This window comes from Calypte anna, chromosome 1 (genome assembly GCF_003957555.1).
Source record: "Calypte anna isolate BGI_N300 chromosome 1, bCalAnn1_v1.p, whole genome shotgun sequence".
NCBI lineage: Eukaryota > Metazoa > Chordata > Aves > Apodiformes > Trochilidae > Calypte > Calypte anna.
In genome coordinates, this window is record NC_044244.1 from 110,878,206 (window position 1) to 110,892,598 (window position 14,393).

General features: G+C 40.8%; 1 protein-coding gene across 2 annotated transcripts; it reads left to right on the forward strand.

Moving 5' to 3' along the window:
* The first annotated feature begins 10 nt into the window (after positions 1–10).
* Positions 11–8,022, forward strand: NDUFV3 (NADH:ubiquinone oxidoreductase subunit V3). 2 transcript variants are annotated; one of them, XM_030445037.1, is made up of 4 exons: positions 11–357; positions 636–726; positions 4,090–5,055; positions 7,721–8,022. In XM_030445037.1, exons 1-4 carry the CDS (start codon positions 310–312, stop codon positions 7,885–7,887), a joined length of 1,272 nt encoding a protein of 423 aa, XP_030300897.1. In that variant the 5' UTR covers positions 11–309; the 3' UTR covers positions 7,888–8,022. The 2 variants fall into 2 exon arrangements, with proteins under 2 accessions (XP_030300897.1, XP_030300905.1); XM_030445045.1 differs by lacking the exon at positions 4,090–5,055 and having other exon boundaries at positions 44–357.
* Positions 8,023–14,393: the final 6,371 nt, after the last annotated feature.

Below are 14,393 nucleotides of genomic sequence, written 5' to 3' on the forward strand. Positions count from 1 at the left end.
CGGCAGAGTTGTGCTGCGCCTGTGCGGGAGTGTGACCGCCGGTGCTGGTCGCGGCTGGTGCCTGACCGGTACGCCCCACCCGCCCCCTCGCCATGACCCCCTCGGATGGCGTCCGGTGCCCCTTCCTGCCCACCCTTCAAATATAAATGTCGGGGTTTAATGTAAAAGCAGCGGTTTTATTTTAAAATACGCGTCATTCCCGCCGCCGCCGGCGGCCACCGGGCAGGGGCGGAGCCTCAAGGCTGGGGCTCTGCCCAGCGGTGAGGGCCCGAAGCGCGGTGGTCGGGGTAGCTCCGGTCTGACGTCAAGATGGCGGCTCCCTCACTGCTGGGCTGCGGCCGAGCGGCCACCCGCAAGGTAAGGGGTAGGGCGGGCACTGAACACGGGGAGAGGAGCGGGGAGGAGCTCCTCGGGCCGCCTCAACCCTCACACGGTTGCTCGGCTCCTCTCAGTGCCGCGTACCGGGCCGGACACCTCGCCCGGGCCTGTTGCGTAGGTGCCGGCCGCTTCGCCTGAGGCCCGGGGAAGGGAGGGAGGTGCGCCCTGGGGACAGCGCTCCCCGTCCCCGGATTCTTCTTGCCCAGGAGGTGACTTATATCCCATTTTGTTCATGTGTTTTAAACGATGCTTTGCAGGTGCTGCGGCTGGAGGCCCAGGGGCTGCGTGGGGCTGCACCCTCCGCGGCGCTCTGCACCAAGCCGGGGAGCTCCGGGACGCCGCCAAGGAGTAAGATTTTAAGTTTGGTTTGCCCTCAGCAGTGATGAGGTGTCAGTAAATGCAAGCGGGTATTCAGGCACGAAAGGCTCCTCTTCTGGCCAACTACAACCTGTCAGGCTAGGGAGCCCTCTGCGTCCTGTAGTGGTGCCAGGGTGATTAAAATTCATCTGCTTCTTGGAGCGAGGAGCACCTGTCTGAAGTTCAGGTCCCTTTAGTTGTCATTAAATAGGCAAGAAGAGCTTAGATCTGCTTGTGGCTGTTTCTGAACAGCAAGCTACATAATCCAAGGAAGTGAGTCAAGGTCATCACCATACACGGGGATTTCTGTTCAAACGTAAGGTGTATTAAGGAAACCAGCACTAAAATTTGGTAGGAATTCCTGGGTTATATTTATAGTCCTTGCTATTGACCTTGAAGCTTCTTCCTAATATGTTAGCTCTTGTGGTACTTGACCAGACTTAAGGAGAGCTGTTGTTAATTTTGTTTTAATATGAAAATTATTTACAAGCTGCCTGGAAACTAATGGAAATCAGTGTAGCAAGTTCCTTTTTTAATGAGGTGCAAAATCTGGTTTTGAATTTCTGATATTCACCCTTTTCTTTTGAAATGTTTAGATAATGACAGTCAAAAAGCATCCCATTTTTCAGAAAAACCTGCAGGATCCAAGTATCTGGTCCAGGCAAAAGTGCTGAGAAGTTGCAGAAACCTATTACAGTCCTTTCGTGTCAAATTTAATTACAATGCTTGTTTCCCTGTGGGCTGCAAGCAAGGCAGTACATGCACCTGGGTTTGGATGCTGCACTATCTTTGACATTCAGAAGTATTTGAACCCCTTCTGTCCTTGACCAAAGTCAGAACATGAATATGAATTTCAAAAGAATGGTAGCTTGTGTAAAATGCTTTTTGTTAAGCAGAGGCTCTCCGATTCAGTGAGTGGTATTACTGTTCCAAATGATAGATCAAGGTGCTTAAACAGCAGAGTTAATGGGACCATATGTAGGAGTAATCAGAGTTGTTGACAACTGTTGATCACTGTGAAAGAGCAATTGAATGCAGACTTCTGGCTTCTAATGTTCAAAGAACATTAAAAAAGAATGCTTCTGCTACATAAATTGATACAAGCTTGATTAAACAACAAACCCCTTTTTAATATGTATATTTTTTAATTATTTTGAGTGCACTTGAGATGGATTTGAGTATCAGTTTCTAGTTTCATTGTTCTGCAGCTCTGATTTCAGAGGAGACCTCTGAAGGTGGTGTCAGGAGACCTACTGGGCTACCTCTTTCTTCCAGCTGCTTTCCCAGCAAATGTTTATGGTTAGTTAAGGTATATAGGATGCAGCTGTCTTTCAGATTTTAGCAGGAACAGGGCGTGTAAATTTTCATTGGTTTGATAAAATGGTCACACATGTGCTTATGAAGTTGGTGCAGAATAGACCTGTAATTTCTGCCTGCCACCTTTCTGAGTGTGAACATGTTTTAAACATGTTCTGATAATGCTAGTAGTGTTATAAGCATCAATAGGAATGCATCTGGGAATAATATCCTTGTTAGTGATTTGGATGTATTGTTCTCTTGGAAAAGTGATGCAAAACCAGATCAGGTGGTACAAGTTTGAAGTACTTTAATTAAAATGTCTGTACTATTTGTATTAGACTTTGTGGTGAAAAGCTGAAATCTTTTTCACATATCCAAATATTACAATTTAAAGTATTTTTCCAGTAATACCTGCTGTTAATGGTAAAGTTGAATGTTACCTGCTTTATTTGTTTCTTAGGGTGTCCTAAGGTTGATAGTACTTCAGCTTTTGCTCAGCTCTCACTTGTCTGTCATCTCTTTGCACATACTTGTGTTAGTGTGACCTTCCTGTACACTTCTTTGAAGAACTCTTCAATCCTGAGTGATGTTTCCTCCTATGTTAGTTTGCACAGGCTTTTGTTTGGCTGTGCCAGTCTGTGCAGGGAGTCAGGCCTTTTTCAAAGATGGGCCCATCCTCCTATTTCCCCCTGCCCTCCCTCCCTCCCTGCACTTTCCATTTGGCAGAGAGAAGTATGGGTCTGAAATTATTCAAAAGTATTACTTGCCTAGGAAACTGATACTTTTTTCTTTTGTACTTATGTTAAGAACTCTGTGTTTATTTCTGCAATGCTTTGCTTTTAATTTCATGTGTCTGTCTTTTCTGCCCTGTTTTTATCTGGATGTTGCTAAAGACTTCCTTCTATGCAGAACTCATTATAGTTACTCCTTGGATCATACAAGATGTTACTGTAAAATACCAGTAAGAGGGAAGACTGGTCTTGTAAAGTAGATCTGGGTTTCCAGACTCTGTGGATGAATCTGTACAAAAGACTGGAAATCTGTTGACTTGCACTGATGGCTGGAAGTGGTGCAACTCATAATGGGGTTGGCTTTGCTATATCAAATTTCAGCTGTGGTGTGTCCTCTTAATGTTCTCCAAGTCCTGTTTGTCCTCCTGTTCTCTGTAACCACAACAGTGTTCACACTTGATGAGCCTCTTGAGGACATCATTGGTACAAGCACCCAAGGGGTATTGGGTCCTCTCTGAGGAGGCCTGAAAGTTGCTGCTTTGTCTTCAACTGTCGACTCCTTGTCTGGAGGATGTTACTTAATGAAAGTACCCATGAGGGAGAAGAAATAAAGGCAGGTTAACATGGAGCATTAGGAGATCTTCTACTACTTTTTTTACAATGAGGTCTCAAAACAAAAATATGAAATGGACATAGTGAAGACTGGAGGAGATAAGGTCTTGGGAAAATGTTAAACTGTGCTAAACACTATTCAGTTGGTAGTGGTAGGTCACCTGGAAACTTGAACAAGTAATACTTTTGTGTATAGTTTCAGATCTCTTACTTTGCTGCTTTGTCTCTTAGGAGTCATCTCTCTACTGCTGTAAAGATAACTATTGCAAGAGGCTGGCTGTTGCTATGTCTGTTTACAGTATCTTTTGCTTTGCTGGCTTATCATAGAAGAACACTCTCTGTATAGCAGCATATTTGAAGAGCTCAGCTAACAAGGTATTTTTATACTCATCTGAGATAGGAAAGTGTAAATAATTTTCAGTGATACAAATTGAAGAATGGAAAAAAAAACAGTTCTTGCAAGGAGTCAGGCAATGAAAGGACTGAAAGGCATTGTTTTATGAGTTTCAGCATCACAGTAGCAGGAACTTAAGTGCTAGCTAGAACTCTAGTTTCTTTAACTTGAAATGTCTTAAAACTTAAGTATAATAACTTCTTTACATTTGCTTTTTGTACCAGAGTATCTGAGAAAGTTAGAATTGTATGACTAAGACCATTAATTAACAGCAGTGTTGGATACAATGATGATAATCCTCTCTATGCCATTTCCTAGATGTAGTGGCACCACAGGGAAGCACCAAGCTTCTAGCCATCAAAGCACCAGATGAATTCCCTAAAATGTTATCTTCTAGCTCTCTCCTAGTATCTGCAAACAAAGGTGAGAGCATATCTAGCACTAACCTCAAGGAAGCTTCAAAACCTGCTGCTGAAGACATGAGAATGTTCATGGCAAGAAAAACTGTAGTTGCATTTCCTCAGCGAGCAGTTGTTTCCTCTCTTGAGAAGGAAAACCTCACTATGCCTGCAAGAGAAGGAGGCTTGAGGAAGGAGTTAGTTGAGGAAGAATCTTCGTCTTCATCCAGTTCAGATTCAGATTCTAGCTCAGATTCTGAAGAAGAGAAGCATGGTTCAGGAGTTGCCATTAAAACAAAAGTTGAATTTCCTAGAAAAGACTCCATCTTTTCTGATAACATAGCTGTCAAGGCATCAATGGTAGCAAAAAAGAATGTGTCTCAAAAGTCCCACAAAGAATATGTAGCCAAGAAGAAACTATACAAAACAGAAACTGATACGTCTCCTGTCAAGCAGGTTGCATTTTCTAAAACATCAGTCAGCCGTGATAAACCAAAATCCAAAGCAAAAGACCCCAAAATAAAATCAGCTCCAAAAGAAGCAGATCGACAGAAGCTAATCTTGGAACCACACATGGTTGAAAGCCAAACCTTGACTGACGTCTCTCATAAATCTGATTATTTGGATGAAAAGTCCATTAAAACCCAAGTAGCAGCTCTTCAGCTGAAAGCTTCATCAGTGACTCAAGAAGACAAAAAGCAAAAAGTTGTTTCCAGAGGAGGAGAAGGGAAAAAGATGAAGAAGACACAGGAGTCAGAAGCAGAAGTAACTTCTCCTAAACCGGAAGAGGCTTCTGAAAATGCGATGTTGGTGATGGGCACTACAGCAAAGGAAGAGACCATTCAGGAAGCAAGAGTCCAGGCTGGAGAAAGCAGCACAATAGAGGGTACAACTTTAAATTGTTTGAACTGTGTTGATTTGGGCCAGTACTTTTTTGTAAAGTTTTCAAATCTTCTCTTCTCTTTATACTGAAGCTAACTCTGTGGCAGTGACTTTCTGGACAGTAGATTCTTGTTCATTGCTGATTGTTGTAAGTGCTCAGTAATACTTAGTTTCCACTTACACTGTGAAAGGAAGCAGTCTTCATTTCACCATATGTACAATTTCATAAGCCAGTTATGAAATGAAAACAAAATTGTTTCTGCTATGAGCAAAATCATGGGGGTTGTACAACAAAACTTGTTTTCCCTCTTTTCTCCAAAGGATTTAGTAGCTGCCTTTCTCCTGAGTCAAATTTGATTCCTTCTTTCCCCTCCCTTCTTCCCTTCTTACTTACTGCCTGTCCTGTTAGCTTACCTACTGACCTCATTCTGTCTATTTCAAAAGCCAAATGTTGCTCTGTCCTGATCTGTGGTGGGTTCCCATTCTTGCCTTTCAACTTAAGACACACACACACACACACACACCCTGCCTCCCCACCCAACCTTCTCCCCATTTCTTTTTGGTGCTTTGTATTATTTTTTTTTGTCTTTTTTTTTTTTCCCTACTCTGATGCTGTAAATCCAGAATAAGGTTAAGCCCATGTGACAGACTTTCCCTGCAGATCTGTATCCATGGGGCAATAATAGTACCATTGTGCCTCAGACCCATCATCATCACCACCTCAGCAGACCACTCTTTGGTAGGACCTGGCTTTACTGAAAATGGCACTCTTACTGTTGAGCGCCTCTTGCTCTGTGGAGGTGGTAGGGCTGTGACAGCAGGCAAGCTTCTCTTGGGTGCATGCTAGAGGACTCTGCTGCAGTGGCTGTAGCAAGTTCACACTGCTTTACTGCTGATGTCATGTTTTGTGTGCCAGGGGGGCAAAGAGTTAGATGTGTCTGCACTGTGTTCATTAGTGTTGCTGATAACTCTAGGCATATTTTTTCTTTTCTTTTTGGAGCCTTCTTTGAGGATAGCTATTGCTTTTCCATGTTTAATGTTCACAGTTTATACCTTCTGTAATCTTGTGCTTCTGTCCTGTTGTGGTGTTTGGGTTTTTTTCGTTCATCTGCAAGCTCTGCAGCAGGCATAATGAAGATGTAAAAGTATTTTTTATCATTACAAACCTGGATGTTAATGTGATGTAATCCACTTCAAAAAGCAGGCATGCTAAGGAGTCAGCAAAAACTGCTGACTTTAATTGCTAAGTAAGTAGCAAGATAGTAGTATGGTAACTCAGAAATAGACTTCTGATTCATTTCAGAAGAACATCCTGTGAAATGCTTGCTCTTTAAGAGAGGAAGCATAGATGAAGTCTGAAGTAGGGGAAGATGAACTCGGGGATAAATTTTTCCTTTGAGAAGCCAAGTACAGTGTATTTGGGCAGGAAAAATGAGATTCCATCTGCTTTTCTTCCTGAGCATCTGTCCCTTAGTTTGGAACAACTGTCTCTTGCAGGTTGAATGTACACTTGCCTACGCCTGTCTGTTCTCAGGGCTATTTGCAGCAAAGACTGCATCATCCTGCTTTCATATCTGATGTCTCCTATGAGCTGTCTCAGTAGGAACTGAGCAATATACACAGGGATATTTCCTTTCATAGGTTTTGTGTGATGTTTTGCTGAAGCTGTGACTTAGGACTTGTGTTTTGTAAGCAAGTCATGCTAAATGTTACTGATACTTGCTCTTAAACTGGTAGTTTTACATTGCAATAATTATGTTACAATTAAAGGGAAATTCTGGTGTTCAGGTACTTGAGTACTTGGTTTTTTTTATTGTAGGTGGTTATATTACAGAAAAGAAGCTTAATATAATCAAATAAATATTGGGAGTAAAGTTTTATTTCTTGCAATTTCCTTGGTTGTAAATATCAGCCCATAACAGGAACCTTTTATGAAAATGAGACTGCATAAATTTGCATAAAGTTGTAAAAGTGTAAGAATTAGTGTTGACTTTGATTAAAGAGTTCTGAGTAACTTTATTAGGTCACTCTTTTAGTTAGAAGAGCTGATTCAAAGTTTAGAAGATTACATTTAGAAGAAAGGAAACTTAAACCAAAGGCTGTTGATGTGTTAATGTTCAGCGTAACTACAATTGAAATTAAACCATGGGGATCTCGGTAATTCCATCACTTCTCTCCATGGCTAAAACTTAATCTCTAAAGTAGATCTAATAGCTGTATCTCATAGTGTGACATGATACATCATTTGTACTGCTGCTTTGCCTCTCTTGGCTTGCAAATAATGTCACCTACTATTCTGGCTGGACTGAAAACCAAGGCAACTCTGAAAAAGCCAGGAAATGGCGGGCATCTGTCTTCAAAATGAAATTTTGTGCCCTATCCTCCCCCAGCACTAGGTGGTAGTTTGGATTTGAAAACCTGTGCTGTATTAAATTACTTGTGTTGATGCCTGTCCCCCTACTTCATATTAATGTGCTGCTTCAGGACCAGACACGGTGCCAGCAGAACTTAATAAACTGTCTATTTTGTTGTAGTTGCTGACATACTTTTACTTTTCTATGTTAACTGGCTGTGGGATCTGACATTATATGAAGTCTGGCTCTGAAATTAATAATATTGCTCTTTGTTGTGATGTCCTTATAGTGACCAGTTCCTGTTTGTTTTCACAGAGACCACAGCAGCTGCTGAGCCTGCTCCTGAAGAATTCGATAATTCTACCTACAAGAACCTTCAGCATCATGATTATAACATTTATACCTTTTTTGATTCTATTACTGTTCTCTCAAAATTCAGGCAGCCTCAGCCATCTTCTGGAAGGCCATCACCAAGGCACTGAAAGAACCACATTTAAAACAAATGCCCAGGCAAGATGATAAATTGTTCTGTTTAGCACTGTTGCTTCATCTGTATTATAAATCAGATAATAAGTAATAAATAAATGCATGATAATTTAAGCTTGTACTATTGAGCAATACTTTTTGGGTCTTGTAGTCCCTTCTTGAATTTTATAAATGAGGTGCAAATGAATCATGAGTGAATAAAAAACAGCTTTTCTACCTCTCAGCATATACTATTTGCTGTTAGTGAAAAAAATCCTGACTTTTCAGTGTCCCAATCTTTTGATACTGACCGTTCTTTCAGTACTGTGTCAAAGAACGTCATGACCCTGGTGTGTACATCTGTTCAGTATGTGCCTTGATTTGATTTTGGTAGGTGTTACTATCACTGTAGTGCAGCAAGCTGTTCTCCCTGCACACAAACATGTTCTTGGCTCTGAAGAGGTTATGTTTACTCTGGATTTGAAGTTAAAATCATTGGCTTGAAACAGCATAAAAAGTATGTGTCTCCTGTGGCAAGAGTGTGTTTTGTGTTAGTAGAGGAATGTAAGCTTATGTAATGAGATGGAAACATCTCAAAATCTCTACTGTTATAAAGGGAGAACATACAGCTTCATTTAATCCTCTGTTAGGGATTTTAGCATCCAGGTTCTGCAGTAACTGAAATAGTTTCAAATGCAAGAGAATCTCAGTGGGCAGTTCCTAATGAGCTATATACTGATATAATGAACTATATATTGAAACTCCGAGAATTACTGTTTTCTATAGGTAGAATTATTTGAATATTATTTCTAAATGAGAAGAAAACAGCATCATGATAAAATCTACTTCCAGCACTAATTGTTCAATGGGACTACATTGCAGTTCCTGCTGTGTTTCCCCCAAATAAATTGAAGGTTGTGGTCCAGCTTACTCTCACTCTGCAGAAAATATGAGAAATGAGGCACTTCTTGGTGTATGTTATCAGCGCTTACAGTTGGTCTCAGTAAATTTTGTATTTCCATCCTATTAGTAACAGTCTTCTGCCCTTAGGGAAAACTGCCTTGATGACCACCAGCTGTTGGGGGTTTAGTTCCATTTTGGCTTTTGTTGGTTTTTGGGTTTTTTTGGTGTTAATTGGTCTTAGAGCAGTTGTACTGGCAATAGCGCCGGCATTTTCCGTCACCTGTCTGTATTCTTTCAAGCAACAGAATATGCAAGATCAAAGGGAAAAGTGAGTCAGCTTTAGTAGTGTATCTGGATATGGGATGCAAATCCCTGGGTGCAATTAGAAAAGTTATTTTATACTCTAACTTGGCAAAAATGTGGTAAGAAGGATCAAGAGGCCTACATCAATCTGCTGTGGAGATTTTTAAGTCAGAAACTTCTGGCAAGCAGTTTTATTGTTCTGTAAAAACTAAAAAGCATATTACTGACTCTTAATGAAGAAATTTAAAAATCAGCAAACTTATACACTCATGTGTTTAGGAATAAAGGGCAGAAAGTCACTTTGAGGTACCAGCGATACCATGTACGCTGTACTTGTAAAAGGAAAAGAAAATTGCTGTTAATATTAAAACCATGAAAGAATAAGGGAAAGGGTCTTCCTTTAACGGCCCACTGGAGGGTCCCAGTAAAGCTGCTGTGTTTTATTAACTGAAACTCCATATAGTAACCTGAACCCTGTAGCGTTGATGCTTACCTGTGTTTCTGACTGTTTGTTTTGTGATGATAGAAGATGGCTGCAAATTGTTGGATAAAATCTAAGCAGTAAAAATTCAGTGTAGTCCATTAAGATGCTTTTGTATTTACTAGGAATCTACCCACAGCAGCTGAAGCTGTTGGCTTTTTGGAGTCAGACTTCTTCACCTAGTGCCCTTTTCTTCTTTAAGGGGAGTTGATATTATAAACATCAGCTTAATCAGATGAGGAGGAGTGGGTTGAAACAACTGTGTCTTGCTTTTAGTCAACTCCTACACTCTCCTTAGTTGCATTTCTAGCAGAAGAGATTCTGATCTGTATTTGGGCTAGGTGATTTCCTACCCTTGTGTCACTATTACACCAAATATGTGAATGCTCTTCCTCATCTGCGTAATCCTGCCTCGTTGTCTTCCAGTGATCTTTTCTTCACATCTAAAATCAAGCTGGAAGTCAAATAACTTCATAACTCTTTTGGTATATATGGTGCATGTTTGTTCTGTTCAGTGAACGAGCCTGTTCTGGGAAGGGCAGATAATGTGAGGAAGGCCACCAAGACTTTACTACTGTTGTGTTTTCCTGGACTTCAGTGGGAAAGGCTTAACTTTCTTTCACTTTGCTATTATCAGCTGTTACTATGTTTGAGTCATTGCTAGTGGTCAAGTTTCAAGCAGGGTGTGATACAATATGCTCAAATTCTATAACATTAATAACTCCTGTCTTGCACTGGTCAGATACAGTCAGGGACCTTGTTTTAAAAAATGTTGAATCCAGGATATTAACATAATTCCTGAAAAAACTAAAATGTGAAAAAACTTAAGTCTCACCTTTTGTGAAAACCAGCTCCTCTGAAGCAGATTAAACTTCAGAAGTGGTGTTTTCAGTGTAAGTAGTGTATTACTGTGGGAGTACATGAAAATTTAGAAAGTAGAATTCACTAAGTTACTAAAAAGATGAAGCAACTACTTGCCTTGTCAAAGGGAGTGGCCTTCAAACTTAAGTTTGTGGTGTTTTTTATTTGGTTTTGTTTGGTTGGTTTTTTGTACTAAACTGCTAATATAATTGTTTTTCATATTTTCCTTCAAAAACAACTTATGAGCCCAGAAGGTTCTGGACAGCAGTTGAAGGCCCACTAATCCAAGGTCCAGAAGTAGTAATGCAAGAGTTAGTGATGATTGCTTTAATTACTACAAGGTCAAGATTTATTTTTTTTTTGGAGGGGGTCCTTGTTCTTTCTTTGGTATTTAGTCATGCTAGGCACTGCAATCTATGTGGCTGTCTTCCAAGACTTTCTTTAAGTTGGAGAAATAAGACTTCTAACCGTGTGAACTTGCAGATCTTCCACAGTATGTCCTTAACTTTCAAAACTAAACACACAGTCCAAGCATTTTGCTCTGGTCCATGAAAACCTCCTGCTTAGTCTTTTCTCACACCCCAAGAGATGCTGTCATCTACGTACACTTAACATGATGAAAAAATCATGAGAAATTTTAAGATTGTCTTGGGATGATGTGAAGTTCTTCTTCAGCAACTCACAGTAATAAGAATGTGAGCATGGAACAGCTGCTACTCAGTCCCAAGTCTGCTGAAGTTCCATATCAGAGCAAAAAACTTCTCAGTTTTATGCTGATGAGAATCTCACAGCATTAAGTGCATTGGTTAAGATTGTGGCATTTGGGAGGAAGAAGAAACTGGTGAGAGAAGCTGCTTGTCTCTTCAGTTTTAGTTGCTAGTGGGTCCTACCAATGACCACTGTGCAGTGAGCAAGTAGAAAGCATGCTCACAATACTCCCTAGAATCATAATGTTAGAATCATGCACCCTGAGATTGCAGGGGAAGCCTTGAGATGCTACAGTCCTTTGCTCTGTAGCAATTGCAATTAGATCAGGTTGACCTGGACCATGTCTGAATGAATTTTGTGTATCTTTAGGAATGGAGATCTACAATCTAGTTGCCTTCTCCAGCATTTGAACACCCTCATGATTTAAAGCAAACAAGGGAACAAAAAAACTCAAGCAAAACCAAAAATGAACAAAAAAACCCAAAAAATGCAGCAAGCAAAATCATTATCTGTTTTTCAGTTTAAATGTTGTCTGACACTGATCCAAAAACACGTGTGGAAGCTGGGCTTTTTCTATACCTTCCAAGGAGGCAGTTGAAGGTAGTACTAAAGTCCCTTTTACTCTCTGCTCCTTCAGGTTCATCATGTGCAACGCTCTCCAGGCCTATTTGTATCTTTGCATGGTCACAGTGCTCCCTCAGTGCATGCTACCCTGTTCTGTAACATAGGTTGCCTAAGTGGTTCCTGAGTGTTTTCCTCCCCATAGCTTAAGCTTCTAATCATAACATGCTAGAAGGGGGCTTATGTTAATTTTCCTAATTTTTAGTGTGGACTCTTCCACACTAAATGGAATGGGAAGGGACCTGGGAGACTCCTGATCCTCAGTATGCTATGCAGAGGCAGTAGTGCAGGGCAGGCTCATGTCCCCACTGTGTCTTGCTGTAAAAACAAACAGAAATAATCCTGGAATCCGTCTTGGCCCATGTATTGCTATCTGTGATTTATAACCCTCCTGTGTTACTCTGCAATGTATGCTTCTGTTTGCATACTAGAGTTAGACAAAAGGAGCTAACACAATAAGGGTAACATAGGCATTTTAGGACAGGTCCTTTGAACATTTGAGTGATTGAATTTACAACCCTGTTGTTCTTGTATTGTTCTTGTGTTGTGGCTTTGTTTATATTTTCAAATTTTAACCTTTGAAAGAAACTTCTCTAAATGCTGGATGATTTTAATTAAAATCTTAGGACTAAACAAAATGTCCCATCAAGTTTCTAGATTGTCTGCCTCTTCTTACGTGGTTCTTTTTAATGGAATTATAAATAGTTCCTTCTTCTATCTGTTTGTTGTCTTGGTGCCTACATGCTATCTTCAGCTTTCAACACAGGATGATACCACTACATACTCAGTCACCTCTGGAGGTTTTAGGGTATGTGGCAGCTTTAGGGTAGAAAAGACTGTGTCAATGCACAGTCAGGAACAGAAGTTTAAGCACGTGTGCTTGTGATAACCGGAGCATCCCACAAACTTTGTAGCATATGCAGTCAGTGGAGCAGCTCTCAAAATTTATTTTGGGCACCCCTGTGCTCTCAACAGACATTTAACTGCAAAATAGGTTAACAGTTCTGCAAATCTGTAGCATCACAGACATAGCCTATATCCATGCTGAATTCTAATACTCATAGAACCCATTCCATGTGTCTCAGTTAAAATTAATCCCTACAGTTCTTAGCAGTAGAAATGCTTCTTTGTTTCTTCCAACCTGATGTGTGGTTCAAATGGCAGTACCCCTTCCCAAATCTGAGTGTTTTATCAAGTCTGAATAAGTAGTTCCTAAAGTAATTAATATCCAGTAATGTGAAGTGAGCTAATTAAGATTATTTATGCTTTCCTTTTTTGTTGGGTGAGTTTTTGATTAATTTTCTGTTTCCCTCTTGCCTCTCTCTGTGGTTATGAGGTGCTTTTGGCATTCATTTTGGCTGTTTGAACAGCGGAGATACACTTGGTTTCTAAAATCTTTGACAGCATCTTTCAAGCACTGGTGAGGGAAAGTGCAAGCCACAACACCCCTTCTACTAGGTAAATGCTAATAATGCTTTGTCTTCTATCAAAGAAGGGACAATAGTTACTTTTCCCTTGAGGCTTGGAAAGGGATTTGAATGAATCACCACTTCACACTTTCATTTCTCACTTTCCTGCACTCCTTTTCCAAAAAGCATCTTCTGTGCCTAACTTGGTTTTAAATCATGCCAGACTGTGCCCTTCTAAACTGTATTGATGTTTTCCAAACTCTTCGGGGGTATCCCTAAAAGTGAGCTATTATTTGAGGATTGGGGGAAATGTGAGCTGGAAAGGAATTCAGGATATAGAAAACAGGAGGATTATGTTGAAACTGAGAGCAAGGATGGTCCCTATGACTCAGGTGTTGGACTGGCTCTGGATCATTTGTGAGACCCCTGGCTGCCTGTGTAACCTTGGCAAGTCATATAATTTCTTGGGTTCTCATCCTCACTTCACAGATGAGGAGTTAGTGGTCCCAACTTTCTCTTTGTACATCGAGTTTGTTTAATGAGCAATTCGGAATAAAAACTAGTAAAAAATGGGAGAGATTTTTTTTTCTTTCATCTTCAGTCTGAAGCATGCACATCGTTTAAAAACCCTGAGCTAGTTGAGGTTCTCCCGGGAGACGCAACGCTTATTAACAGCATGACAAAAACACGCTTCAGATAGGCTGTGCAGAAATGCCAGCAATTCTGAAATTGCATTCAGGCAATGGCAAGGCCATTTAGATACAAAAAAAGCTTTACAACTGTTCCAAATACTTACTAGTGGAAGACTGTTAACAGACGGGAAAAAATGGGGAGGTATCCAAAACCAGCAATCCACCCTGGTGAGAAATCCAGCTGCTGGGAAGTAGAATGGTGCTGGAATTCATACCAGGTTGTTGTCTCTGGAAACCAGTCAAGGGTCTCCATCTTTTATATCACCCTCCCATTAGCCATAAGGCTGTGGTGTTTTTCAACTCCTTTTCTCTTGGAGGCTGGATATGGAGAAGGAGCTTTTCCTCTCAACTTCTTGTGGAAGAACCATTTCAAAACTCATGTCCATGCGAGGGACATCACTCCTCTTCCTCCCCACTCCTCTCTTCTGAAGGTCTCTGTGGGGCAGAGAAAAATCAGGCAGCCTGTCCTTTCTCCAGCTGCTTAGCTCCTGCTGCATGGTTGTTGACTGCTGGGCCCTGAGATGCTTATCTTCATAGTCTTCCTC